The following is a 24,764-nucleotide window of genomic DNA, read 5'->3' on the forward strand; positions in this document are numbered from 1 at the left end:
TGTTCCCTGCCATTTACAATGCCGGATCAGGAGAAATTTCACAGACTGTGGTGTAAGTCAGGGCAACTATTCGTTTGTCATGGGTGCCATAACAGGGGGGCAGCCGCCACCAAACAAACAAATTGGGTGAGGGATGCTATTGTCCTGGCCTATGAGGCGCGCGGTCAAGCTTCGCCAGTAGGTATCAGGGCTCATTCTACCAGGGGGGTCGCTTCCTCTAAAGCTTTGGTTGGAGGTGTCCCTCTACAGCATGTTTGTAACGCGGCAGGCTGGTCCTCTCTGCATACATTCATACGATTTTATAGTTTGGAAGTTCATGCCACTTCGGGCTCTTATGTCCTTGAGTCACAAGCTCATGTCTGAGACCTCTCGCGTTCTTGTGAGCACAAACTACACAACCGTACGGGGTAAAGACATCCGCAGTGCGGCGGCGTGTGTATTCTTGTTCAAAAAGCGCTAAATCAGTGTAGCTTTTGATAGGGAATGTCTCGGGTTACTTAACTTTAACCCTTGTTCCCTGAAAATGCAGAATGAGATGCTGCGCTTCATTGCCGCACTGAGGATGCCCCGGGACTGCTCTTCAGACAAAATACCTGACAATGCACCTGTGGCGGATCTTATTTATAGCCCCTGGTACCGGTGCATCCTGATGATGTCACCAGCAGAGGCTATAAATTCCAGTCAATTTCACTGATGTGTTGCATACATATTCACAGCTGGTCACTCCTAAAAGACGTTCCCCAATCGCTAAATCAGTGCAGCATCTCGTTCCGCTTTTTCAGGGAACAAGGGTTACAGTTAAGTAACCAGAGACGTTTCTTGCCACAGTCGTCTTTGTCTTGCTCTCTGGGGTTATAAAAACAATTATAAATGAATTACTTATTTTTAAACACAATTCAAAATCGTATTTTATCAAATTACACAATGATGACTCGAAGACTTAATAGATATTACAGTTTTATCTTCTGTTAATGCCTGATCTTCTGTAAAGCTGATTTGAAACGATGTGTGTTGTGAAAGGCGCTATACAAATAAAAATGACTTGACTTAAAGGACAAGGAGATAATCACCCGTCTCTGTATTGGTGCACTCTGGTCTATACAGTTCACTTTAAATAATAGGAAAGCATATATCAGGAAACGGTATATACTCCGATCAGCTGGAATCTTTTAAATATGTGCTTCTCTCCAGTAAAAAATGAGGAAAAAAAAGACAAAAAAATGACGAGAAAATAATTAATCTCAAGGTATCAACATATCTCTATAGACATTTTTGCAATATTCATCCGGTCAGTACATAGTATATGATGCACTGTTGGAATATCTAAATGTTGGATTCTAAAAGAAACTGGTTTATATAACAGAATTGAGTCTTTTTCTTCTCTCCTGTTATCGATGTTATGGACACTCCAGTCCAGTTGGTGGCGTTAATGCACCATTAGCTGCTTTGCCAACCGCCTAAAAATAAAGAAGTCTTTACAGAGGACATCAGGAGAAGGGCACAACTGAAGGTAGGCCTCAACAATTGTATTTGTCTCGCTCTAGGTATCTTAAAATTGTTAGTCTTGTGTGTAAGGCATTTTGAGACAGCGAAAGTCACTGAATAACACTGGGCGCCTCGAGAGAAACGGTGTGTTTATATTAGTCCGTTAGCAAGCAGCAGGCTACTTAAACCGGTTATACCAAGGTTATGTTACTTAAATGAATATGCCAGCCGTTTTAAACTTCGGATGAACTTATTATAGTTCTCTACAAGGTACAGTTATGCTTTAAATGTTTAGAGAGTTAATTTGAAGGATACCGGTTTAAATTTACCATGAAGACAGGCCTCGTCTGTCACTCACTGTGGCACCAACTCAAACTATTACTGAAAGTGTGATTGTCAATGTTTACTCGATGTCCTGCAGACTATCTGTGAAGATGGCTGATGTTATTGAGGACAAGATCAAGAACTACAGAACGGCTCCATTCGATGCCCGTTTCCCAAACACCAACCAGACACGAAACTGTTTCCAGAATTACGTCGGTAAGTGCAGTGGAAAGCATTATAAGTCACACGTTAGAATAAACAATTTTTTAGTGAATGAAGATTTTATTGTGCCATTGGTGCAGTCGGACTGCTTATTAGTAATAAGTTAGAAAACTTGTTATTTTTAGAAGAGAAAAGTGTATCTGTGTGAGCTGTACAAAATCATCAACATGAATATGAGGCTCTGTTAATTGCCATTCAGCAGATGCTATTTGAGAAGATTGATTAATCATAGCCTGATAGTAGGACTTGGAGCAAACTTGACTTAAGTGCTTTTTTTTTTCAAGGTCACAACAACAGTAGAGTCCTTGTTTTTATTAAATCTCCAGTTCTTACATCACTGCTTGTGTTAGAAGTTTAGATCCATACTGTTGGACTTCCAACTCACGGCAGGTAGCTTAAAGCAATAGTTCACCCCAAAATGAAAATCATCTCATCATTTACTCACCTTCATGCCATCCCAGATGTGTGACTTCCTTTTGAACACAAAGATTTTTAGAAGAATATCTCGGCTCTGTTAGACCTCACAATGCAAGTCAATAGGGTCTGAAACGGCAAAGGTCCAAAAATCACATAGATCAGCATAAAAGTAATCCATGCCACTCCAGTGGTTAAATCCATGTCTTCAGAAGTGAAATGATGGGTGTAGGTGAGAAACAGATCAGTATTTATGTCCTTTTTTACTATAAGTCTCCACTTTCAAATAACCATCCAGAGTGCTCTTCTCTCCTTAGTTCTTATTTGTTTTTGACAATTATCATTTTCATGCATATTGCCACCTACTGGGCAGGGAAGAAAATGTATAGGAAAAAGGATAGAATATGAATCTGTTTCTCACCCACACCTATATTATCGCTTCATAAGATATGGATTTAATCACTTGAGCTTTTGAATATAGGGCCCCATCATGTTCAGGATTTATTTATTTTATTCAACTTGGCTGTGTTCAAATTTTTACTTGCCCCAACACAAAAATGAAATGGTTTTTACCACCATGGCTTTTAAGTGTCTGTAGTTAAATGTTTATATATATATATATATATATTATGTGTTTAAGACAATTTCCCCCAAAATCATACCACATTTATAATTTGCAAAACAACTATACATTACAGCTTTGTGCCTTGCAGTAACCCATATAAGTATTAATAAATGCATCACATTAACCTGAACTGTCTAGCCATTTACAAATTTTTTCAACAAAGTGTTAAGTAGATGGGATAATGGATTTCTGGTCACCTGTTTAGTCATCCTGTCAACTTTTGGGCCACGTGTAGTGTTTTCACAAGCAGAATCAAAGATTCGGTTTGTGAGTTAACAATTTTATTGTTAGCTGAATGTATTAAACCTATGTATTCCTGAGAGAGGAGACCATGCTACTAAAACAGTTGTGATGTGTAATACACAGTAGATAGATATTAGACCAAATCATGAAATTTAACAACACAATCAAGACCAAACTGACTGATACACAAAGATAATACATGTACAGTCCAGAAATGAGAAATGTAACTGATATATTAGGAGGTTGATATGAAGTAGACCGATTTAAATGTCATCAAGCTGAAGAGCTCTGATAATTATAACAGCCTATAGTCATTACATGGTGATTTTGCTTCTTTTCATATCAAACGTTATTCGCCATGTCGAAGGATTATGTTTAGAAACATTTCCTACCTACTTACACTTTGGAAACTTAGCAGCTCAAATTTCCAGTCACATGTATAACTGGGGTTTAACAAAGTTTATTTGATTTAAGTTTAATTCAGTGCTTTACAAGCTTAATATGAGAGGAAAAAGTAACTTTTGCTGTGGGAACAATACTAGCACGCTGTGCCTTTATGAGAGCACATGCACGTTAAACAGCATTTACGCTGAACGAAGAGAGGTGCACAGAGATGGATGGATGGATTTACAGTCCAATAGAAAGAAACAATTTTTTATTTTTTTATTCATTGTGCTATGTGTGGATTACTATTTTTCACCAACAATGTGAAACGTACATTCTATTGATATATTACTATCAGCACACAAGTGTCAAATTCCCAACACATTATGTATTAACAGTATCAAGAGTAAAGCCCAAAACAAACTGTATGCAAGCACATGAACGCAGGTGCTTCTAACTAGATTTGTGCATCGGTACATTCTGAAATATGCCAGACCGCAACTCATAACCCTACGTGAGGACATGTTGCATTCTCAATGTTGCCGTAAAGGGCAGTACAGCGGACAATAGCGTGACCTGTCTGCTTCTATGATGAGTTTTTTTCTTTCAACTCCTCAACCATGGTGGAGCAACAGTTTGAAGTGACTACTGCTGAGAAAGTAAGTTAAAGAAAATATATTATAGAAATGTATGCTTTGCTGTAAACCGTTTTATTCAGGTATTATGGCACAAACCATTGAAGGCAACTCTTTTGCCCTCTTGAGTACTAGTGTTTGTTACTGCAGCAGTAACGCAAGAACGCGGTTAAGTATGTTCAACTGGACCACGTTTTGGCAATGCGTTGGCCAGGTAAATGTGTCAGGTCAGGTTTTTTGCATAACAAACAGTAGATATTTTTAGTGTACTCGTAGACATTGGACCATCTCTGGCTGATTTAAATCCATATAATTTAATGGTTCATATGCCTCTCTTTCTCAGACTTTCACCGGTGTAGTAAGGCTTTGTCGAGCAAAGGACAGGATGCTTCTCCTTGTGAATGGTATCAGAGAGTCTACAAGAGCCTGTGCCCAATGAGCTGGGTAAGACTTCTACTAAAAATGTCTATTTATCTGAAACACTATTAGAAATTAGAACCTTAAGAGTCAACATGAAATCAGTTGATTCTGTTTATATTGTTAGTACATGTTCTTATTTTATCACATATTTCATCTGTGTACATTATTCCAAAGAAAACCCTTCACTAGAGGTATATTTGAACACCCTGTTCCAGGCTTGTGCATGAGCTTTGACTTCATAGGCAGTAAATGGGGAGAAACCCCTTTTTTTTTTTTAACACAGAAGTTGCTAAGTTTTAGCAGTTATACGCATCTAAGATTTACACTTTCTCTTCTGGGAAAAATAGACAGAAATGTTGATGACTCCTCTCCTGCTTTGGGTTAAAGAGCTCAACCGATAGTGGGTTTTGCCGATATCAGTAAATAAGGTGGTGATTTAATCAGCCGATAGTTATGTCGAATTAAAAAAATTATAATAAATCCTTACTATGACAGGTACACCATAGAGGCTACAAAATTAATCAAATCTCAGATAGTGTTGTCATGGTACCAAAATTACACTTGTCTGTACTGATACCAGTGAAATTTCATGGTTCTCCGTACCAATTTCGATACCATAGCAAAAAATATGTTAATGTGATTGTGCTAATAAACACACCTGTTTAGTTATAATCATTTAATAATTATTTAAATAATTATAGTTTAATAAATATTATTTTCCAGAACTCCAAGTTTTAGAGTTTAATTTCATCATCAAAATGGTGTCTAATCAAGTCATTCTTAAATCTTTTAACAAGTGAAAATGGAACTTTAAAACATTATTGCAATTTTTTTTCAAACTTTTAATCAACAGCAGTCTTGCTTATGATATATTGCTTGATGTATTATTACAGTGCATATTACATTTTACTATACAGTATATGTTTCTGTCACAATTTCTTCAATTTCAGGCATCTAGCTTTTATTTTGAATTGTGTTTTTATTATGACGTTGGTATGTGGTAATTTTCAAATGTTATTAATGTGAAGCACTTTGGGACTTTTAACTGTAAACAAGCTTAAAACGCATCAGGACTCTTATTTTTAAATGACGGAGACTTGGCATGTTACTATGCTGTATATTTAATTGTTTAAAAGAACTATATCTGCAACTATCACCATCGTTTTTTACCAATAACCCTTAGTTCCAAAAAGCAACCATCGGCATGGGTAAAACTGATGTATATGTCTACCTCTAAAACAAATATTTATCCAATACTGTAGAATGAAATTGTCTTTAAGTATGAATGCCACCGGCCAGTAATCTAATGCATCAGTAAGAAACGAAGTTGTAAGCAAATCATTTGACAGCCTAATATTTTGGATATATCAGTGTTGTTCTGATGAAGACCGTGGCCTCTTCATCAGGACTGTCTTTCTTGGATCGTTGCGCCTTCACAATAGAATGTATTGAGTGTCTTTATTGCTTTTGAAATAATTAAAACAATTTATATGGCCCATTTATACCAGACCAGCTTCCAACATTGTCAAATCATGGTGACTGACTAGTTATTTATCGACATACACATTTCGAATGCTGACGTAAACTAATTAAAGAGATTCTAATCTGTTTTTGTGCCACCGGCATAGAGAGAGACTGGCAATACACTTGTCATTGCACAGTTCATGCATACCTTTGAGGCGGCTTTCTTCAGTTTCGGATACTTCTGGAATGCTGTGTGTCGTATGGGTCCCTCTTTTTTTATGCCTCTATTAAATCCATTTTTTTTTTTAATGGCATATTGCATTCCACATTGTTTGACTTAAGGGTTACAGTTATTTCTTGATACCCAATAATAGGATACAAAGCAATATTGTTCATTATCCTACTTTTTCTAATTCTGCTTTGACTTTAAGACTGATCTTCGGTATCAATCTTGTCTTACTGTGAATTAAGTCAAATTTCCCTCTTGAAAAAAGAATAACACTAAACCCACATATGTTTTAAAACCTGTTTGTTTACTTGATAATCTTGATAACATTGTGCAAACAGTTTAGCCTGATAACATTGTGCAATCGGTATATGGGCATTCTACAACTATCATATAAGTCATATAACGCAAGTTATTACTACTTCCATAAACATCTGGACTTGTGTATACCAGAACATCTCCTTATGGTTCACCACGCATCTACAAACAACAACTAGCCAGCGCCCTCACCCACTTTCGTGGTCCACATCCCACTGTTATTAACTGACCTCTTCAAAATGTATCAATTTAGCAGAAGATTTCATTAATAACCAAAATGTTGAGAAAACAAATTGGCACAGTCATAGTGCAACCTCATGTTAGTTACTCCGAGTTCTCCATTCTTCATTACTTTCACTCACCCCACCCAGCATGTTTCAAAGCTTGGGTTTGTCACAAATAAGTATCACTGTCACATTGGTTCAAGGAAAGAACTCTAGTGAGTTAAGTCAAAGTACATCTTCTGAAATTGCTAAATCCTGCAATTAATTATAGAGGACCGTTTAAAGATCTGCTCGGTCAACAATCTTCTCTATGACTTAATATTGCTCTTCCCATTTATACAGCCAGAGACAGTTGATCACTGTGAAATTTTTTGAGAACAATGATAAAAATGTAGTAATGGTCTGCTGGAATGTATGTCTGACATGCAGTGTGTTGTTGTTTTCTTTATTCAGGTTGAGAAATGGGATGGCCAGATTGAGGATGGAAGCTTCCCTGGAAAGATCTAAATGCTTGCTGTTACCTTCAACCTATGGACACCTAATGTTTTGTAGAGTACCTCATTGTAATTACTAATATGATCCCATTTTGATGTTGTCTTATTGGTTTTCAAGCATAAGGATAAAAGCTAATTTAGAGAGGAACTGTGTCAAAGTCAGCATTTTGAGGTCATAACATGGCATCATGCTTGGTTTCACTTACTGTTGAAACTTACAAAATAAAGATGCACAATTTCAACCAATTTTGTTTTTGTGTTTGTTTTATGTCTGCTTTGGTAAAAGTAATTAAGTGTTTATTTCTGCCATGTAAACAAGTTAGGTTTACATTAGTAACATTATAAGATTTAAGTCTGACCTCCTATTGACAATGGAGTCTCTAGTGACTCCTTAAGGTGGGGAATTGGAGAAGAAAAATCTAATTTTATTTGTACTGTACATTCTACAATACATATTATTGTTCCAAAGCAGCCTTACTGAAAGTAATGGCTTATGCTGAATACTCCCCAGTAAGCAGGCCAAAATCAACAGTGGTAAAAAATATATATATTTTAGGCCCGTATGCAGGGTTGGAATTGTGAAGGGGTCAAAAACCATGGTTTATTCTCTTAATTCTACAGGATTTGTTTTGTTTATATTAGTGCTTCCCTTTAGTTGCTGGCTTTAACCATGCAGAGGTCAAGTCATCTCAGAGGCAAAATCAGTTTGAATTGGCAGTATAAAGTAACAAGGTAAGTCAGTAATAAGCAGTCAATACAAGGTTACATAGAGCCACTTGATTAATGCCGGGAAACGTATTAAGCATAATCTGCAAACAGCAGATGGCAGTAAAGTAACATGACTTGGGAGCTCATTGCATTGAAAATTAGCTGGTTAAAGGCAGTAGGATCTTAAAGTAGTAGACAGCTGATTAAAATGTATTGTAAATATAATAATAAATGTTTCTAATGAAATAAATATATTTTTTATGGGAATTGTTTATTATCTTTATTATTTGTTTGTTCATTTACCAACTTTAAGTAAAGCCCCTGACTGAGACGGCTTCCCACAGTCAACCAATGATAGTCAAATGGCATTTCAGATTATGAATCAAATACTACAGGTCGTTATTTAGATTGTATGTTGTTCCTATGAATTTAATTTTGTGGTTTTTTAACTGAATATACATTTAAGAGATGTAATTATGTAAGTTTCAGGAAATACATTAAGGAGAATGTTTCAGTCCTGACACATTTGCTTTGACTTGTCTTTACCTTACCTTTATCATAAAGTCTTTTGGTTTCTCAAGTTTTTTTGTTGTCAGATCCAACCATCACATACAGTAACAACAAAATGATTTTTCCCGCCTTATGGAACAGTCAGAAGGTCAAAAGTTATTTGATCAGGTTAGATTGGGTAATTTATCTGACATTCTGCAATACAAAAAGCAGTAGTAAAGTGTCTTTCTCAATGAAACACAGGAAGAGTAGTAATCAGGATATGAACCAATGCCTTCATGCTCACAAAGCAGTTTTCATTGTCATTAAAGGTGTAACGATGCTATCTGTTTTCCAGCACACTTGACTTTGTCACCCTGATAACATGGTACCAGGTTTAATGATGCACTGCAAACCAAAACATAATGGGGAGATATATACAAAGAAACAATCATCTATACACTCTTGCCAGTTAATTAAATGAGCTAATAACTTTGGTTATACAATTATTATTTAAAAGCAAATAATTGTATTTTTTTTCTTCTTAACAGATGAAGCTGTATTTGTAGGCTACATTAACTGTGGAATATGCTTACTGGTTTCTCCTGGTATTTCTGATATTAATATTCGCAGGAAATATAATTTTTGTTTGTCTGTGCATGTATAACAACATTATTCTTGAGGCAGGAGGTGTCAAGCAAGATGTGAAATGTCAAGCTCTCATTTAGCTGTTAATAATAAATATAAATTCAAACATTAAAATAAAGTAAAATAAAATTAATATAGTTTACAAACAGGTGAAAGTCCCACAAGTCAATCAGGAATTTTTACAATAGGACACCATTATTTAGTTAAAAAAAATTATAATTATTTAAAATATATGTAATTTACGTAAGAGCAATTAACATTCTCAAATTTAGCACAGTTTAAAGAAGAATAAAAGAATGTTTCAGATTCTTCATTTTATATAAGAAGGAATTTTCCTATTAGATGAATACTCTATGGAGCATTTAAACCTTTACGGAGCATTTTTACTTTTTTTAGGAAAAGGTATTAACCAGTTAATAACCCTAATCAGTGATGTGGATATAAATGTGTTCAACTTTAAGAGTTGGATAGACGAGCTCCAACGTGAAATTACTTTAGGTCAGTAATTTAACATTGTGCTCAGGTTTAGGCTACAAATGAATACAGGTCTTCGATTCTAGTAGAGAAAATCCAGTTGACGTGAAGAGTACGAGAGAAATGACAGACCCTAAAGTCACAAGTCTAAAGAAACAGAACTACACCTATAGAGTCCAAATTGACCAAAAGGGACACTGATCAACCTAATGGTGACATCACACGAAACAACTATTTGCATTCTTCAAATAAAGTGTAAAGTCTACAAAAGCGCTAAAACCTCATTAATTATTAATAAAAACTATTTCCCTTTGATCAAGGAAACATAATTAATGTATTCAAGTTCAAGGCAGTATTGGTATTCACTATAAATTTACTATAACTATTTGAGTTAAGTCTGTTGTTTTTAAAGAAAAAAAAACAATTCAAGGAACATATATATTTCAGTTATAAGCTCAAAATTGGGCATTTCAAGTCAGTTTTTATTAAACCAACTTTTTAATAAAATTTTTTTCAGTGAATGACAGTGCTAGGGTTTATAGCTCTCTTCAAACTGTATATTAGGCTATCCATGATTATAGCGATTGTCCTATGTGTGGATTCAATCAAATATTGAAATTATATTGTAATGTGCATAAGCCTCACTCGTTTCCATAAACCATATTACATCTAATACGAGCATAGACAATGAAACATTTGCTAATCGCTACATCACACACTTGTAGCCTATCAAGTGCTTCGACAAACCCCGCAAATTGTCCAGTCTTGGAAGAGAGGATGGTCAATGCGTCAATCTCTCACAGCAGCACTCACATGACAACAATAACTGTTTCAATGTCACAGAGAGCGGACTCTGGCTTTAGTTGGACTGAATCCGGAGTTGCAGCGTGAAAGGAACAGAGGCAGGATTCACATCCAGTGGTGTACTGGGATGATTACCAATCCAGCCCTGTTCACAACCCTTTCTGTTGTGTTCAAATCACCAAATAAGGACTTCAGACATGCCGTGGTGCCTACCTAGACAGCACATTTAATAACCTAGATAGCAGTTTGGACATCATGGCGCGTGCAGCTGGTCTCGAGCATCATAGAAACGCCAGGTAGGCGTTTTATTATAGAGACACAACCACATTCTTAATTTCCAATGAAAAGTCTTACAGTTTAAGTTTTCGTTTACAAATCGTGAGACTCACACATTATCGAAACAGGCGTAGCTACTGCAGCTGCTCGTGTCCCACTCTCTCATAAAACCCGCCACTGCCGAAAGAGTTTAAGTAGAAGTTTCAACACATCAGCGACATCTGACTGAAAAAACAAGCTCTGCAGAACTAAACGTAGGCTAAATATTTTTCTTTATGTGTTTATGATAATAGAGCAATGAATCAGACTATAAAAGCACGATAGTGCAACATTATCTTTTATAGAACTGTTGACAAAGATATTGCTTAAAGCCGCCTTTTCACTGTCTCCGACATTCACATCCGACTGTCGTGATTCAGTTCAATTCAATTCTATTAAAGTTGTTTTATTGGTGTGACAAAAGTAATTTTTTGTAATGCCAAAGCAAATGTCAAAGCATTTAAAACAACATAGAAAATAGTTTAGAGCAATTGAATTTGAATTTGAACAAGCAATAAAAAGGGAACACATTAAAAACATTAAAGCAAAACAGATAATAAAAAAATATATATATTATGATCAATATGTATCAAGTTACTTTAACTAATAAACTATATTATCTACATTCATTTGTAATGAGGGGTTTGCGGTGTGGGGGGTTAATATTATTGAATGTTCATTCCTTAGTTGTGGTTGTCCCTCAGGAGATGGCAGGATGCTACAAATCTTGCGGCTATATTTGGACTTTTAGCTTTTCAGTTGTGGAGCAATTATTAAATTGGGGAAATATATTTTTAATTTTGGGATAATAGTGGTTTCTGATGATTTCATATTTTGGGCATTCCGTGAGGAAGTGCAGCTCTGTCTCCATCATTCCCATATTGCAGTGGGAGCAGAGACTTTCCTCACGGGATTCCCACGTCTGTCTTGTTTACTCTCGGTTTAGTGCGGAATAACATTCCAATTTGTGTTGATATTTAATTTTGTACAATTGGTGATGTTTTTTTTTTTTTTGTTTTGTTTTAGAATTTGTTTTGTCCGAATGATTGTGAGTTTGTCCTGAGGTTGTCTGATCTCTGCAGGAGTGAGGTCAGCCAGTCTCAGCAACAGCTGGGAGAGGGGACTCCTCGCCTCTCTTAGCTCTCTTAGCTCTAAACTGCAGCCCTGTTTCACTCCATGCCTCTGGAGTAAAAAAAATCTGTTCTTTTGTTTCCAATTTTAACAGCACATTGACTGGCTGTGTGCATTTATTTGATCAAATCATATAAATTTCCCCTACAATGCTGTCAATAAGTTTGAGATATAATCCTCCATGCCAATTTGAATCGAATGCTTTCTTGAAGTATACAAAACAAGCAAAAATATCTTATTTTGATGAACATATTTATCAATTAGTGTCTGTAGGGTGAAAATGTGGTCAGATGTGCAACATTTTGGCATGAATCCAATTTGACATACTCAAGCCATTGTGCTTCATAAGGAAGTTTATAAGTCTGGTGTTTAAAATGCTGCAGAAAATCTTCCACAGGTTACTGTTCACACAGATGCCTCAGTAGTTGTTAGGGTCTAATTGATCTCTTCTCTTATCAATGGGGCTGATGAGTCCTTTGTTCCAGTTTTTTTCAAGTCAAATATATGGTTTAACATCACTGAATCAACCTGAATACATTTGGTTATAGCAACAAAACTTATTTTTAAGGGTTGGACTAGGCAGCAATAGTTCATTAAGTTAAGCTAACAATTGCAGGTTTCAACTTACTACCTTTTTAGAGTGTAGAAGTAGCAATCAGGTTTACAGTGTACTGACATCTTTATTTCTGATCAACTTCTATACAGATGATATTTATTGCCTGATACTTAGCCCAAAGCTAACCATGCACATCAACCTCTCTTTCCACATTTTTAAGGAAATGACCATCCAGACAGTTTCAGTATTTCATAAAAAAAATTATACATGAGTACAAAAATGGTAGTTATTACGTCAGGTGATATATTAACGTTAAGTTGGTTGTTAATATTGCAGTTCAGGTCGGAATAATGACTGATTTAATTGATTTCTTGTTTTGTACTGTATACTCTGCTTTAATGAATGACTGCAGTTATGAGGTATAATTGCACTTTAAAAAGGCAGCCTGCATTTGTTACCTTAAAAAGCTATTTTAAAGAAAACAATTTTGTTGCTGTAACCTAACTTATTCAGGTTGATTCAGAGATGTTGAATAATATTTTGGATTGAATAAAACTAGTTAATTTAGATGTTACACGAAGTACATTTCTAGGTTAATTTTTATTCAGTGTAGTTTATTGATGTGATACCAGGTTTATTCTGTTGTTGTTTTCAGAAATAAATTGGTAAATACGGTATTGTGTAATATGTTGTTATTCTGAAACATCACACACACGCAGAGCTGTTTCACATGACACTGGTAGTGCAAGTAGTGACAAAAAAAAAAAAAAGGACACCATTTGTGGCCATATTTGCAATGTATATGCACATTTTGAGACTTTGTAGGGTTGCTTATTATTTCTCTATTTTTTTCATATGCTCTTGTGAGTTTCTGCATGTCACAGTAATGGCCTGTATGTGACTTCTCTCTTTTTCAGGGGAAGCAGGTGACGTGTTGCCTCATGTTCTGCGTGTCCACGGCTGTGATTGGCTCACTGCAGTTTGGCTACAACACAGGAGTCATCAATGCACCTGATAAAGTAAATCATTTTATCATTCTAAAAGTAACTCACACTGACTTTTCAGCACTTCAGAAACCAACACTCTCTCCATCTGTTTCTTCCTTTCTCTATTGATGATCAGAAAGTGAAGGACTTCTTTCGAAATGTGACTCTGGTGCGCACTGGAGAGCCCATGCACGCTTCCACTGTTACGACTCTGTGGAGTGTTGCTGTTTCTATTTTCAGTGTGGGGGGAATGATCGGGTCTCTCTGTGTTGGAGTTCTGGTAAACAAGCTTGGGAGGTGAAAAAATAAAAAGAATAATAAAGAACATACAGTAAATATGAGTGTATTATGCTATGTATTATAATCATAAAACAAAGATGATGGACTTATAAATTGAATGTAGAGCAAAAGCTCTGTTTTAAAAAATGGGATCCTGCCAAACGATGTTCCTTTACCCAGCAGTGGATGCTATTATAGTAAGAATTAAGCTCCCTCTAAATTCATGTATTTTTTTCATTTTCCTTTATTCATCTCCTCTGTAAAGACGGAAGTCCATGCTGCTGTCCAACATCCTGGCTCTGATTGGTGGAGGGTTGATGGGTTTATCCAACGTCTGCAACTCCCATGAGATGATGATATTTGGTCGTCTGGTGATTGGTGTGTTCTGTGGCCTGTGTACGGGTCTGACACCCATGTATGTGGGCGAAATTGCTCCAACAGCACTGCGAGGAGCTTTTGGTACCCTACACCAGCTTGGGGTGGTCATCGGCATCTTGGTTGCACAGGTTAGATTTAACCATAGACTAATATTAATTTAACATGTCAAATATTTATGTTTGTGTGCTCTGTGTCAAATATGTGGTGACTTACTAATTATATACAAAAGAGTTAAACAGACATACTGAAATAGATGTCTTTTGATGTCAAGTTATTAATGGCTTATTTTTGTACATTTTACATTAGATCTTTGGTTTGGAGTCATTGCTGGGGTCTCAGGATTTGTGGCCAATATTGCTGTCTTTGACTGTCCTGCCTGCAGTGCTACAGAGTGTTATGCTGATTTTCTGTCCAGAGAGCCCTCGCTACCTGCTTATGAATTTGAACCAGGAGGAGGAGGCGCGCCAAGGTGAGTCCCCTATGCCTCCTGAAAATTCTGTAACCTTTTACTCAACCTCATGTTGTTCCAAACCAATATGGCTATATTTCCTTCTTGGAACACAAAAGGAGATATTAGGGAGTTTGTTAGTTTCAGCCACCATTTAAATTTTCTCGGCATCTTTCTTTCCATTCAACGAAATTGAATGGTGACTGAGGTCCCTAACATTCTGCCTAACAGAGAAAGTCATAAGGGTTTGGAACAACATGAGAGTGAGTAAATTATGACAGACTGAGCCACTAAATTGTATTTTTACTCTTTAGCACTGACTGTTTATCTTTTTACTCTTCTCTTAGTGCTGACACGTCTTTGTGGGCATTCAGATGTGGAGGATGACATTCGTGAGATGAAGGAAGAGGCCATGAAAATGGCCATGGAGAAGAAGGTGTCTATTCCAGAACTGTTCCGTAACCACACCTACCGACAACCCATTATTATAGCCATAATCCTGCAGCTGTCCCAACAACTGTCCGGCATCAATGCTGTGAGTCTCACACATCACAGGTTCACCTCACCATTAGTGGATAAACCCAAATCTTTGATTAGCACATCCCCAAAAAAGGTCTTCCACAGCCGCTATTGACACTGTCACTACATTTCCCAAAACTACTGATGTCATTCAGTTCTCAATAACTTCTATAATTTACATCAGAAGTCCAGTCACTGACATGATTGCACAACTTTCCACTTGATGTCCACAAAGCCCCTTTGTTTGACCAGTATTTATTACATTTTGTCAGTGTGTAATGAATTGATCTTGATCTAAGCAGCAGATTTTTCTGTATTTTTCTAGGTATTTTATTATTCAACAGAGATTTTCCGAAGTGCAGGCATCACTGGGCCTGTCTATGCCACGATTGGGGCAGGTGCAGTCAACACTGTCTTCACTGTAGTTTCTGTGAGATTCTTACTGCTCTTTCCCATACAGTAACAGAGATATAATACATGAGGATGTACCAAAATGTTACTTAAGTTGGGATTGTTCTCTCTCTGTGTGGATGTTCCCATTGCTTTGATCAACAGCTCTTCCTGGTGGAGCGGGCAGGGAGAAGAACTCTTCATATGATTGGACTGGCTGGAATGGCTTCCTGCGCTCTGCTCATGACCATTTCTCTTAAACTGGTGGTGAGTTTGGTGGTACTTTTGACCTGCCAGGTTGCACATAACAAATCCTACTTAGCTCTTTTTGAAAGTTGCATATAATCATTAAATGGCCCTACATGCCAAACTGCTGATCATCATTGTCAGTATGATATGTCGTTCTTTTGTTTTTTTTTGTGCCTTTGCTTATTACTCTAAGAAACCTGAAAGAACAGTAATGGAAGATGGTTCTGGACTGCTTCAGAACAGCACTGATGTCTTAACATCTGAAGGGGTAAGTATTTGATGATGTTTGAACCCCAACTTACATTTAAATTGTGTTAGAATTCATCTACTCAACTACTGTAACTCTCTGTCTCATTTCCATATATTGCTAGCAGGGAACTTCAGCTATCAGCATTTTAGCCATTGCAGCAGTGTTTGGATTTGTGGCTAGTTTTGAGATGGGACCTGGACCAATCCCATGGTTCATAGTGGCAGAGTTATTTGCTCAGGGTCCCCGTCCTGCAGCCATTGCTGTGGCGGGATGCTCCAACTGGACCGCCAACTTTCTTGTTGGACTGCTTTTTCCACTACTACTGGTAAGCAAGTCAAATACCCCTTAATGAAAAAATAAATTTTTGACACTATGGAACACACTGATATGGTATTAATACTAATACCTGCTTTCTTTCCAGGAACTGTGTGGTCCGTACGTGTTTATCATATTCTTTATCCTCCTCATCTTCTTCTTCATATTTACATACTTCCGGGTTCCTGAGACCAAGGGCCGCACCTTTGAAGACATTGCCAGTGGATTTGCCAGTGCTACAGGCTCTAATGCTGCAAGCTACTCTTCTCCGGATGGTACAGTCCATCTGCCAGTATCCCCATCATCAGAGAAGTTTCAGATGACTGAGTTACCTGGACAGATAGAGAAAACCCCTTAACCTATACACAATATAAACCTGATCTACTGTACAGCAGAGTGTAGAGAACAGAGGCAGCTAACTATTTGTTAAAAAAATTATAATAATCCTGCAGCAGGGACATTGTGTAAAGTATGTAATAATCATATCAGGCAGATCATGTAGATTCCCTTTGCATACAATTACCTCATGGAGTATACAAAAAATATATGTGGATGTGCAAATTTTATCTCGTTACCGATTTGTCTGTATGTTGTTTGTATTTGTCACACATGAGTGTTTTATTGGTAAATTACATTTTACATGACTAATTATAACAGCCGTAAATAGTCGTTTTACTGTAATAATAGCATTTCTGTTGTCAATTAGTAAATATCGTCAAAAATTTGCAGACATTTTGCCTACCTGAGAAACAAACCTCAACATGCAGGCCTATCCATCTCACCGAGAAGAAGGAAAGCAGCAATATCCATTCTTAAATGTGCAACAATATTTCCTGATACATAAAATTATTTATTTTTTTTATTTCATGTGCAAGCAGCATTTGGTTCTTCTAGGTAAAAATATGTTGTGGGTATTTTCTTGTTTAGGTTGAGGTTGAGGGGTGTGTTTGAACATTGTCAAGTAAAGATGAGTGTGCACAATCTGAAAAGTTTGGGAACCTGATGTAGATGTTATAAACATCAAACTGGGATACAGATATTCATTATAGTATTACATAATATTGTACTGTACAATATATTATCCTGCAGCATAAACCTTAAATGACAGTAACATAAAGTCTCTTTTATCACACATGTAACAAGTATTCATGGCTGTCAATTCAGGCATGGCTTTGAGCCAAGTAACTACATGTATTCACAGCCTTTGCTCAATAATTTGTTGAAGCACCTTTGGCACCAATTACAGCCTCAAGTCTTTTTGTGTATGATGCTAAAAGCTTGGCACAACTATTTTTGGGCAGTTTCTCCCATTATTCTTTTCAGGACCTCTCAAGCTCCATCAGGTAGGATGGGGAGCGTCGGTGCACAGCCATTTTCAGATCTCTCCAGAGATGTTCAATCAGGTTCAAGTCTGGGCTCTGGCTGGGCCACTCAAGGACATATTAACAGAGTTGTCCCATAGCCACTCCTTTGTCATCTTGGCTGTGTGCTTAGGGTCATTTTCCTGTTGGAAGATGAACCTTTGCCCCAGTCTGAGGTCCAGAGCGCTCTGGAGCAGGTTTTCATCAAGGATGTCATTTTACATTGCTGCATTCATCTTTCCCTCTATCCTGACTAGTCTCCCAGTTCCTGCCGCTGAAAAAACATCCCCACAGCATGATGCTGCCACCACCATGCTTCACTTTAGGTATGGTATTGGCCAGGTGATGAGCGGTGCTTGGTTTTCTCCATACATGACGCTGGCCATTCAGGCCAATCTTTGTTTCATCAGACCAGAGAATTGTGTTCCTAATGCTCAGAGTACTTCAGGTGCCTTTTGGCAAACTCCAGGCGGGCCGTCATTTGCCTTTTACTGAGGAGTGGCTTCTGTCTGGCCACTCTATCATACAGGCCTGATTGGTGGAGTGCTGCAGAGATGGTTGTTCTTCTGGAAGGTTCTCCTCTCTCCACAGAGAAACACTGGAGCTCTGTCAGAGTGACCATCGGGTTCTTGGTCACCTCGCTGACTCGTTTGATCGGGTGGCCAGCTCTAAGAAGAGTCCTGGTGGTTCCAAACTTCTTACATTTACAGATGATGGAGGCCACTGTGCTCATTGGGACCTTCAATGCTGCAGAAATGTGTCTGTACCCTTCCCCAGATCTGTGCTTCGATACAATCCTGTCTCTGAGGTCCACAGACAATTCCTTGGACTTCATGGCTTGGTTTGTGCTCTGACATGCACTGTTAACTGTGGGACCTTATATAGACAGGTGTGTGCCTTTCCAAAACATGTCCAATCAACTGAATTTACTAAAGGTGGACTCCAAGTTGTAGAAAAATCTCAAGGATGATCAGTGGAAACAGGATGCACCTGAGCTCAATTTTGAGTGTCATGGCAAAGTCTGTGAATAATTATGTACATGCAATTTGTTTGTTTTTTATTTGTAATAAATTTTGCAAAGATTTCAAACAAACTTCTTTCACATTGTCAAATATTGTTTGTAGAATTTTGAGGAAAATATTTAATTGAATCCATTTTGTAATAAGGCTGTAACATAACAAAATGTGGAAAAAGTGAAGCGCTGTGAATACTTTCTGGATGCACTGTATAGATATAGATATATTTATTACACATTAATGTTGGTTACAGAGGCCTTCTAACAATTTGCTGAATGTTTTATTAAATATAGAAGTGTGCGTTGTCAAATTAGTTTAGTTGTTAAATAACTGATGTATAGAGAGCACTTGATCTTAGTTATGAGGAACTCATCAAAAAACAGTTTATATCAGTTAACACTGGTTCCAAATGTCCTTCTGAAGTTATGAAGTATCTATTTATTCGTTTCTTAAGTATTTCTCATGACAGTTACTCAATATCACTGAATGGACTCTACTGATACAGGATCACATGAATTTCAATCATGAAAGCCCAGCGATCACAAGCAGACATTTATTGTGTAACGTGAAATACGTGTGCATCCTAAATTATGGGCTATTTGGTTCTAAATAATTCACATATTATGTTTTTGGTGTGTTTAAGAACATCACTGTTTACGAATAGCTATGTACATATTGTAAATATATTGTTTTGTTTATGTTTTTTAAAACTGCATTTTGTTAAAGTCTGGCTGATTGAGCTGCTTTTTACCAAGTGTGCACCAAAGATGGTTTCCTGATTTTATGTTAGAAATATGCATTATATTTATATATTCTCTTATATGTATAGCTTTTATAATGCCCATTTATGAAGCCTTTTTAGCTTCTGCTTTATAAAAAAAAGTCCTAAATATATCAGTATACTGTAATAATGCCATGAGCTCATATTCATTTTGTGTAATGGAGTGAGTTCAAATGAAACTGTAAAATAAAAACACATACTCGTTGCACATAATTTGATTAGAAACATCATGCATTTGTGACTATTTGCCTGTTCCTGAGACTGTTTCATCCAGAAAAAAAAATGGTTTCAGATATTTCTTTACATGTAATCCACAATAATATAATATAATAATATTGTCTGATTCATTTCTTTGGAAAGGCTATTTAATTGTGTTTAGAATATGCACTTTAATTTGCCTTTTAACCACAGATGATTATAAAGCTGGAATGTGATATTTGTGAAATTTATTTCTCACTGGTGTAATATGTAATTCCTGTGTAAGTGATGGTTTATTTTGACTCACTAAAGTATTCACATTAGAGGCTGTCAATCTAGTATATATAGATATAGATATAGATGTCATTATGAGGATGGAAAATTATGTCGATATATTGAAGCAACATCTCAAGCCATACTATATATATATATATATATATGGTATGTATGTGTGTAGGTATGTATGTGTTTATTATATATATATATCCTAGCCTTTTGGGGGCCCTAAGCAAAACTTTATTTGGGGGCCCCCATTGTGTGTCCATAACTCCCAATTCAGTCAAGACCACTCCCGTCAAATGAATACTTGACTTGAATGCTTGAATGGATACTTTATTACTTATAGACAATTAAAGCAATATGTTGTTGGCTGTATGTTTATGTTCTGGGCAAACTCTCCGCCCATCCATGCAGCCATGCATGGACAGAGCAGGGTGTGTAGCAAATAAAAAAAACCTAGGGTTACCAGCACAGATCCAGCAGGATTATTACAACATTCTGTCAGAGCAGAGTGGTACAATCTTTCATTGTGTAATGGATTAAATGGACACTTAAATACTTTGATGTACTATATCAAGTTGATAAATCATAAACAAGGCATGGAAGAAATGAATTCCAAACTGGCAATCGTTTGTTTCAGAGCACTGAACACGAGACAGATGCAGAGAAAATTGGAGCTGGGGATGGAGGAGGTTGTTAAGTGCAGCTTGCATCCATGCCATAGAAAGGCAGCTAAGGGAATACATATATGGACGACTTACAGTAAATAGGATCACTCTGATAAGCATCTGAATTGTATTGGCAGACTTCATGATCAGCTGAGCGTCAACTGATAGCAAATTGACTCGTGATCTGACAGAACCTGCCATGATAACAATCCCCCCACCCCTTAAGTCTTTCTCAAAGACCAGTTTCATAGTAAGCAAACAACATTCAGTGACTTAATTCTAAGGAACATTAGTATCTATTATTTCTCATACTAACAATAGGTCAACGCAATATAAGGTGCCAATTTTCAATAAATAAAAGGAAAAGGACATAAGGCTATCTGCAGGTTCAGTTGGCATGGCACTTGCTGGCTCTACACTGATGTCTGCACTTGTGACTGCTTTAGCTAGCTAACATTACCAGGATCTGCTGGTCTTACTGATGAATGAGAATTGTCCCTGAATGCAAATAAAATCTATCTGATACTTCAATTAATATGGCTTAAAACAGAAACAGTACAAAGTAATGGTAGGCTATCATCTAAGATTACAGACTAGTAATGTTAAAGCTTTTGCAGATAATGGAAGAATAAAACAATGAACAAAAGTAAATGAATGAAGTCTCAAAGTAATAAAATGTGAGAAAGACAAATTATCAATGAAATAAATGAAATCAACTTTGAATTACATCTAAATGCTCGCCATAAATAACACTCTAGCGCCATCTAGCGTTCTGAAAAGTATCACAGTTTAATGCTTTTCCGATCGCAATATTTAGCAGAAAATATTAGATATTTTCCCCCAAGAAATTGGAAGTAAACATGAGCATATTTTTCTAAATGTGCACACTTTGGACTAAAAGTTCTAATGGTTATTGTTTATTGAAGCATTGACATGACATAGCCTACTTTATTCAACAGAGCTTGCATGGAACAGGTATGTAATTAATACAGCACATTCTTTTTTATTATTTTTATCAACTTTTCTCCCAATTTGGAATGCCCAATTCCCACTACTTAGTAGGTCCTCGTGGTGGCGCAGTTACTCACCTTAATCCGGGTGGAGTTGCCTCTGCTTCTGAGACATCACGTGGCTCGCTGTGCATGACTCCATGAAGACTCACAGCCTGTGAAGGCTCATGCTACTGTCCGCGATCCACGCACAACTTACTACACACCCCACTAAGAGTGAGAACCACATAATCGCGATCACAAGGAGGTTACAACATGTGACTCAACCCTCCCTAGCAACTGGGCCAATTTGGTTTCTTAGGAGACCTGGCTGGAGTCAAATACAGTACATACTTTATTATTATTTCATCTTTATATTACATTCACACTGCTCCTATAGTCCACAGCGATCCATTTTGCTATTGATTTCATCAATCTGTATACTTGGGTTGTTTTCACAGGACATGTATTTGCATTCGCTTTTGGAGCATCTCACTCTGTTTTTGTAATGCATTATTTTTAATAATTGTTTGCACTGAATATGATTAATCATATTGTTTATGTCATAATCATTATTATTAATCACACTGAATTAATGCATTAAATAGACAGCCTTAAGTGTGTATTTTCTGCGTCACTAATGCCACGAACGGAATTGCGAAAATAAACATTTTCAAACAGTCTTCTCATCAACCTTCTGTTGATGGAATGAACAGATATTCACACACCCAACTCACGCCATTGGTTGAGTCAATGTGCTGTGTGGGACTGCATGGGCTTCTCAAAACAAACAGAGGATTTTTGTATAGCTCTACATTGGCGAATTTACTAAACAAATATTTCAGCGCAAATAGAGCCATCTTACTTACCATCCGCAATCTTAAGCAGGCGAAATTGTGCAGTGTCTTCACACACAACAGGACTGTCCATCGGGTACTGTTTATACTGTTTTCTGTTGAAATCACATTGTGTCCAGCAGGGGCATCGTTTTAAAAAGAGAACTGTAAAACTCATCATAGAACCATGTCTGTAGTAGTATAGCAGTCTCCTAAGACTGTCCATCCTGAAAAGACTTTGTGTGTGTGGTTGAAAGAGAGAGAGAGAGAGAGAGAGAGAGAGAGAGAGAGAGAGAGAGAGAGAGAGAGAGAGAGAGAATTTTTTTTTAATTTTAACACTCCTTTATTAAAACATTTTTCCCAAAATCAATCACATTATGACAACAGAAAAAAACAATCTAAAAAAAATTAAAATGAAATAAAAAATTTATTAAAAGGAATTACAAAATTATAACTAGATTGTTCTCTTCATCAACTGTACATAAAATTCCACCAATACCCCAAAAATCATTAAAAACAACCAGATTATTTGTCATTTTGTAAAATGCAAACTCTGTTTTAATTCTAGCTGCTATGAGGGCTTTAAAAGTCAAATCAGGATCTACTGAATATAGAATTGAGTCCTCCATTGGTTGTTCCTCAATAGCAGCAGAAACTTTTATCTCTGGAAAAAGGAGCTGGCCATCATCCTCTGGTCATTTTATGCCAGAGCATGGAAGCAACTAGATTATTGCCAACCAGAACTCTACCCCTATATGATAGCTGGGGTAGCACCCAATTCCATCTAGACAACTTAGCACACACCTTTTCCACCATACCCTCCCAGTTCTTTCCCTGATACCCCTCCTTTCCTAAATGGACACCAAGTATTTTTAAACCAGTTGACTTTTGCAGATGAGGCATTTTCATAGATGCAAAAAACTTTCTTTTAACACTCTTACATCATTATAATTTTTTATAAAAACAGTTATATCATCAGCATATACAGATACATTAACAGGCCTGTTTTCACACCCTTTAACTAAAAAACCTTGCAAAGTAAGGGTTCAATTGCCAGAGAGTATAGTTGCCCTGATAAAGGACAACCTTGTCTAATGCCTCTATGTATTAAAACTGGCCGACCAAGCCCACCTCCTACCTTTAACATGGCTGATGCCCCAGCATATAAAAGTTTTCTCCCTGATATGAATTTTTTCCCAATTCCAAAAGCTCTAAGAGTGCTGAACAAATAAAAGTGGTCAACTCTATCAAAAGCCTTTTCCTGATCAATAGAAAGTACACCCAAATCTTGATTGTCCATACAAGCTAAATCAATTACATCTCTTAATAAAAAAAGATTGTCCATAATGGTTCTGTTGGGAACACAGTAGGTCTGGCTTTTATGTACCACATACCCAAGGTATTGCTTTAGTCTGTTTGAAAAACACTTAGCAAGAATCTTATAGTCTGTGCATAGTAAAGCAACTGGTCTCCAGTTTTTTAAAAGACCAAGGCCACCCTTCTTGGGCAGTAACGACAATACAGCTCTTCTGCAACTTGTTGGCAATTCCTTTTTTTTTTCAAAAGAAACTTTAAAAACCTCTAACATGTCTTCTTTGAATAAGTCCCAAAAATGTTTATAAAATTCTGCAGGGATTCCATCAATGCCAGGGGCTCGACCAACTGAAAGCTGTTGAACTGCTTCTGACAATTCTTGTATTTTTATTTCGGAGTCTAGTTTCTTTTGCTTTTCAGCACTCAATTTAGGCAAATCCTTAAGTAAATAATTCATACTAGATCCATCACACTCTTGCGCTCCAAACAGTTCGTTATAAAATTCCATTGCAATTGTCCGCATCTCTTTTGGATCAGACGTCAAAGTTCCATCGGTTCGTTTCAGATGTAGCATCTGTTTTCTCTCGGATTCTTTTCTTTCTAGATTAAAAAAGAAAGAACTAGGAGCGTCCATGTCCTGCAACGAGGAAAAACGAGCTCTGATTAAAGCTCCTTTTGCACGTTCATGTAGAAGAGAACCTAGAGCATTCTTTTTTTTCTTTAACATTACCACATTTGCTAAATTATTGTTACTTGCACTTATTTCAAGTAGTTCAATGTCTCTTTCAAGTTCTCTAATAGTTTTTTTAAACAAACTATTATTGTGAACAGTAAAATTTTGACAGAACATTCTTATTTGTGTTTTCCCCACCTCCCACCATTGTACAAGATCATCATATTCACTT

The 24,764-nt window shown here is 36.8% G+C and overlaps 2 protein-coding genes across 3 annotated transcripts; both read left to right on the top strand.

Annotated features, from left to right (window-relative positions):
• Positions 1-1,406: 1,406 nt before the first annotated feature.
• Positions 1,407-7,724, top strand: LOC127658371 (cytochrome c oxidase subunit 6B1-like). The gene is made up of 4 exons (XM_052147631.1): positions 1,407-1,510; positions 1,907-2,025; positions 4,676-4,776; positions 7,438-7,724. Exons 2-4 carry the CDS (start codon positions 1,920-1,922, stop codon positions 7,489-7,491), a joined length of 261 nt encoding a protein of 86 aa, XP_052003591.1. The 5' UTR covers positions 1,407-1,510; positions 1,907-1,919; the 3' UTR covers positions 7,492-7,724.
• Positions 7,725-13,517: 5,793 nt separating this feature from the next.
• Positions 13,518-19,776, top strand: LOC127657781 (solute carrier family 2, facilitated glucose transporter member 1-like). 2 transcript variants are annotated; one of them, XM_052146683.1, is made up of 10 exons: positions 13,518-13,622; positions 13,726-13,886; positions 14,134-14,374; positions 14,553-14,715; positions 15,042-15,229; positions 15,539-15,643; positions 15,769-15,870; positions 16,046-16,120; positions 16,224-16,427; positions 16,524-19,776. In XM_052146683.1, the coding sequence occupies exons 1-10, from the start codon at positions 13,545-13,547 to the stop codon at positions 16,773-16,775; spliced, it is 1,569 nt and encodes a 522-aa protein (XP_052002643.1). In that variant the 5' UTR covers positions 13,518-13,544; the 3' UTR covers positions 16,776-19,776. The 2 variants fall into 2 exon arrangements, with proteins under 2 accessions (XP_052002643.1, XP_052002642.1); XM_052146682.1 differs by having other exon boundaries at positions 13,525-13,622; positions 16,227-16,427.
• The last annotated feature ends 4,988 nt before the right edge of the window (positions 19,777-24,764 follow it).

The sequence above is a fragment of the Xyrauchen texanus genome, chromosome 17, assembly GCF_025860055.1.
Source record: "Xyrauchen texanus isolate HMW12.3.18 chromosome 17, RBS_HiC_50CHRs, whole genome shotgun sequence".
In the NCBI taxonomy this organism is placed as follows: domain Eukaryota; kingdom Metazoa; phylum Chordata; class Actinopteri; order Cypriniformes; family Catostomidae; genus Xyrauchen; species Xyrauchen texanus.

What these genes read in the sequence shown, in the direction of transcription:
- LOC127658371 (XM_052147631.1), top strand. Translation starts at nt 1,920, where the DNA reads ATGGCTGATGTTATTGAGGACAAGATCAAGAACTACAGAACGGCTCCA. An exon ending in CTGTTTCCAGAATTACGTCG is followed by an intron (nt 2,026 to 4,675) that starts GTAAGTGCAGTG and finishes TCTCTTTCTCAG; the next exon opens with ACTTTCACCGGTGTAGTAAG. An exon ending in GCCTGTGCCCAATGAGCTGG is followed by an intron (nt 4,777 to 7,437) that starts GTAAGACTTCTA and finishes TTCTTTATTCAG; the next exon opens with GTTGAGAAATGGGATGGCCA.
- LOC127657781 (XM_052146683.1), top strand. Translation starts at nt 13,545, where the DNA reads ATGTTCTGCGTGTCCACGGCTGTGATTGGCTCACTGCAGTTTGGCTAC. An exon ending in TCATCAATGCACCTGATAAA is followed by an intron (nt 13,623 to 13,725) that starts GTAAATCATTTT and finishes ATTGATGATCAG; the next exon opens with AAAGTGAAGGACTTCTTTCG. An exon ending in TCGGCATCTTGGTTGCACAG is followed by an intron (nt 14,375 to 14,552) that starts GTTAGATTTAAC and finishes ATTTTACATTAG; the next exon opens with ATCTTTGGTTTGGAGTCATT.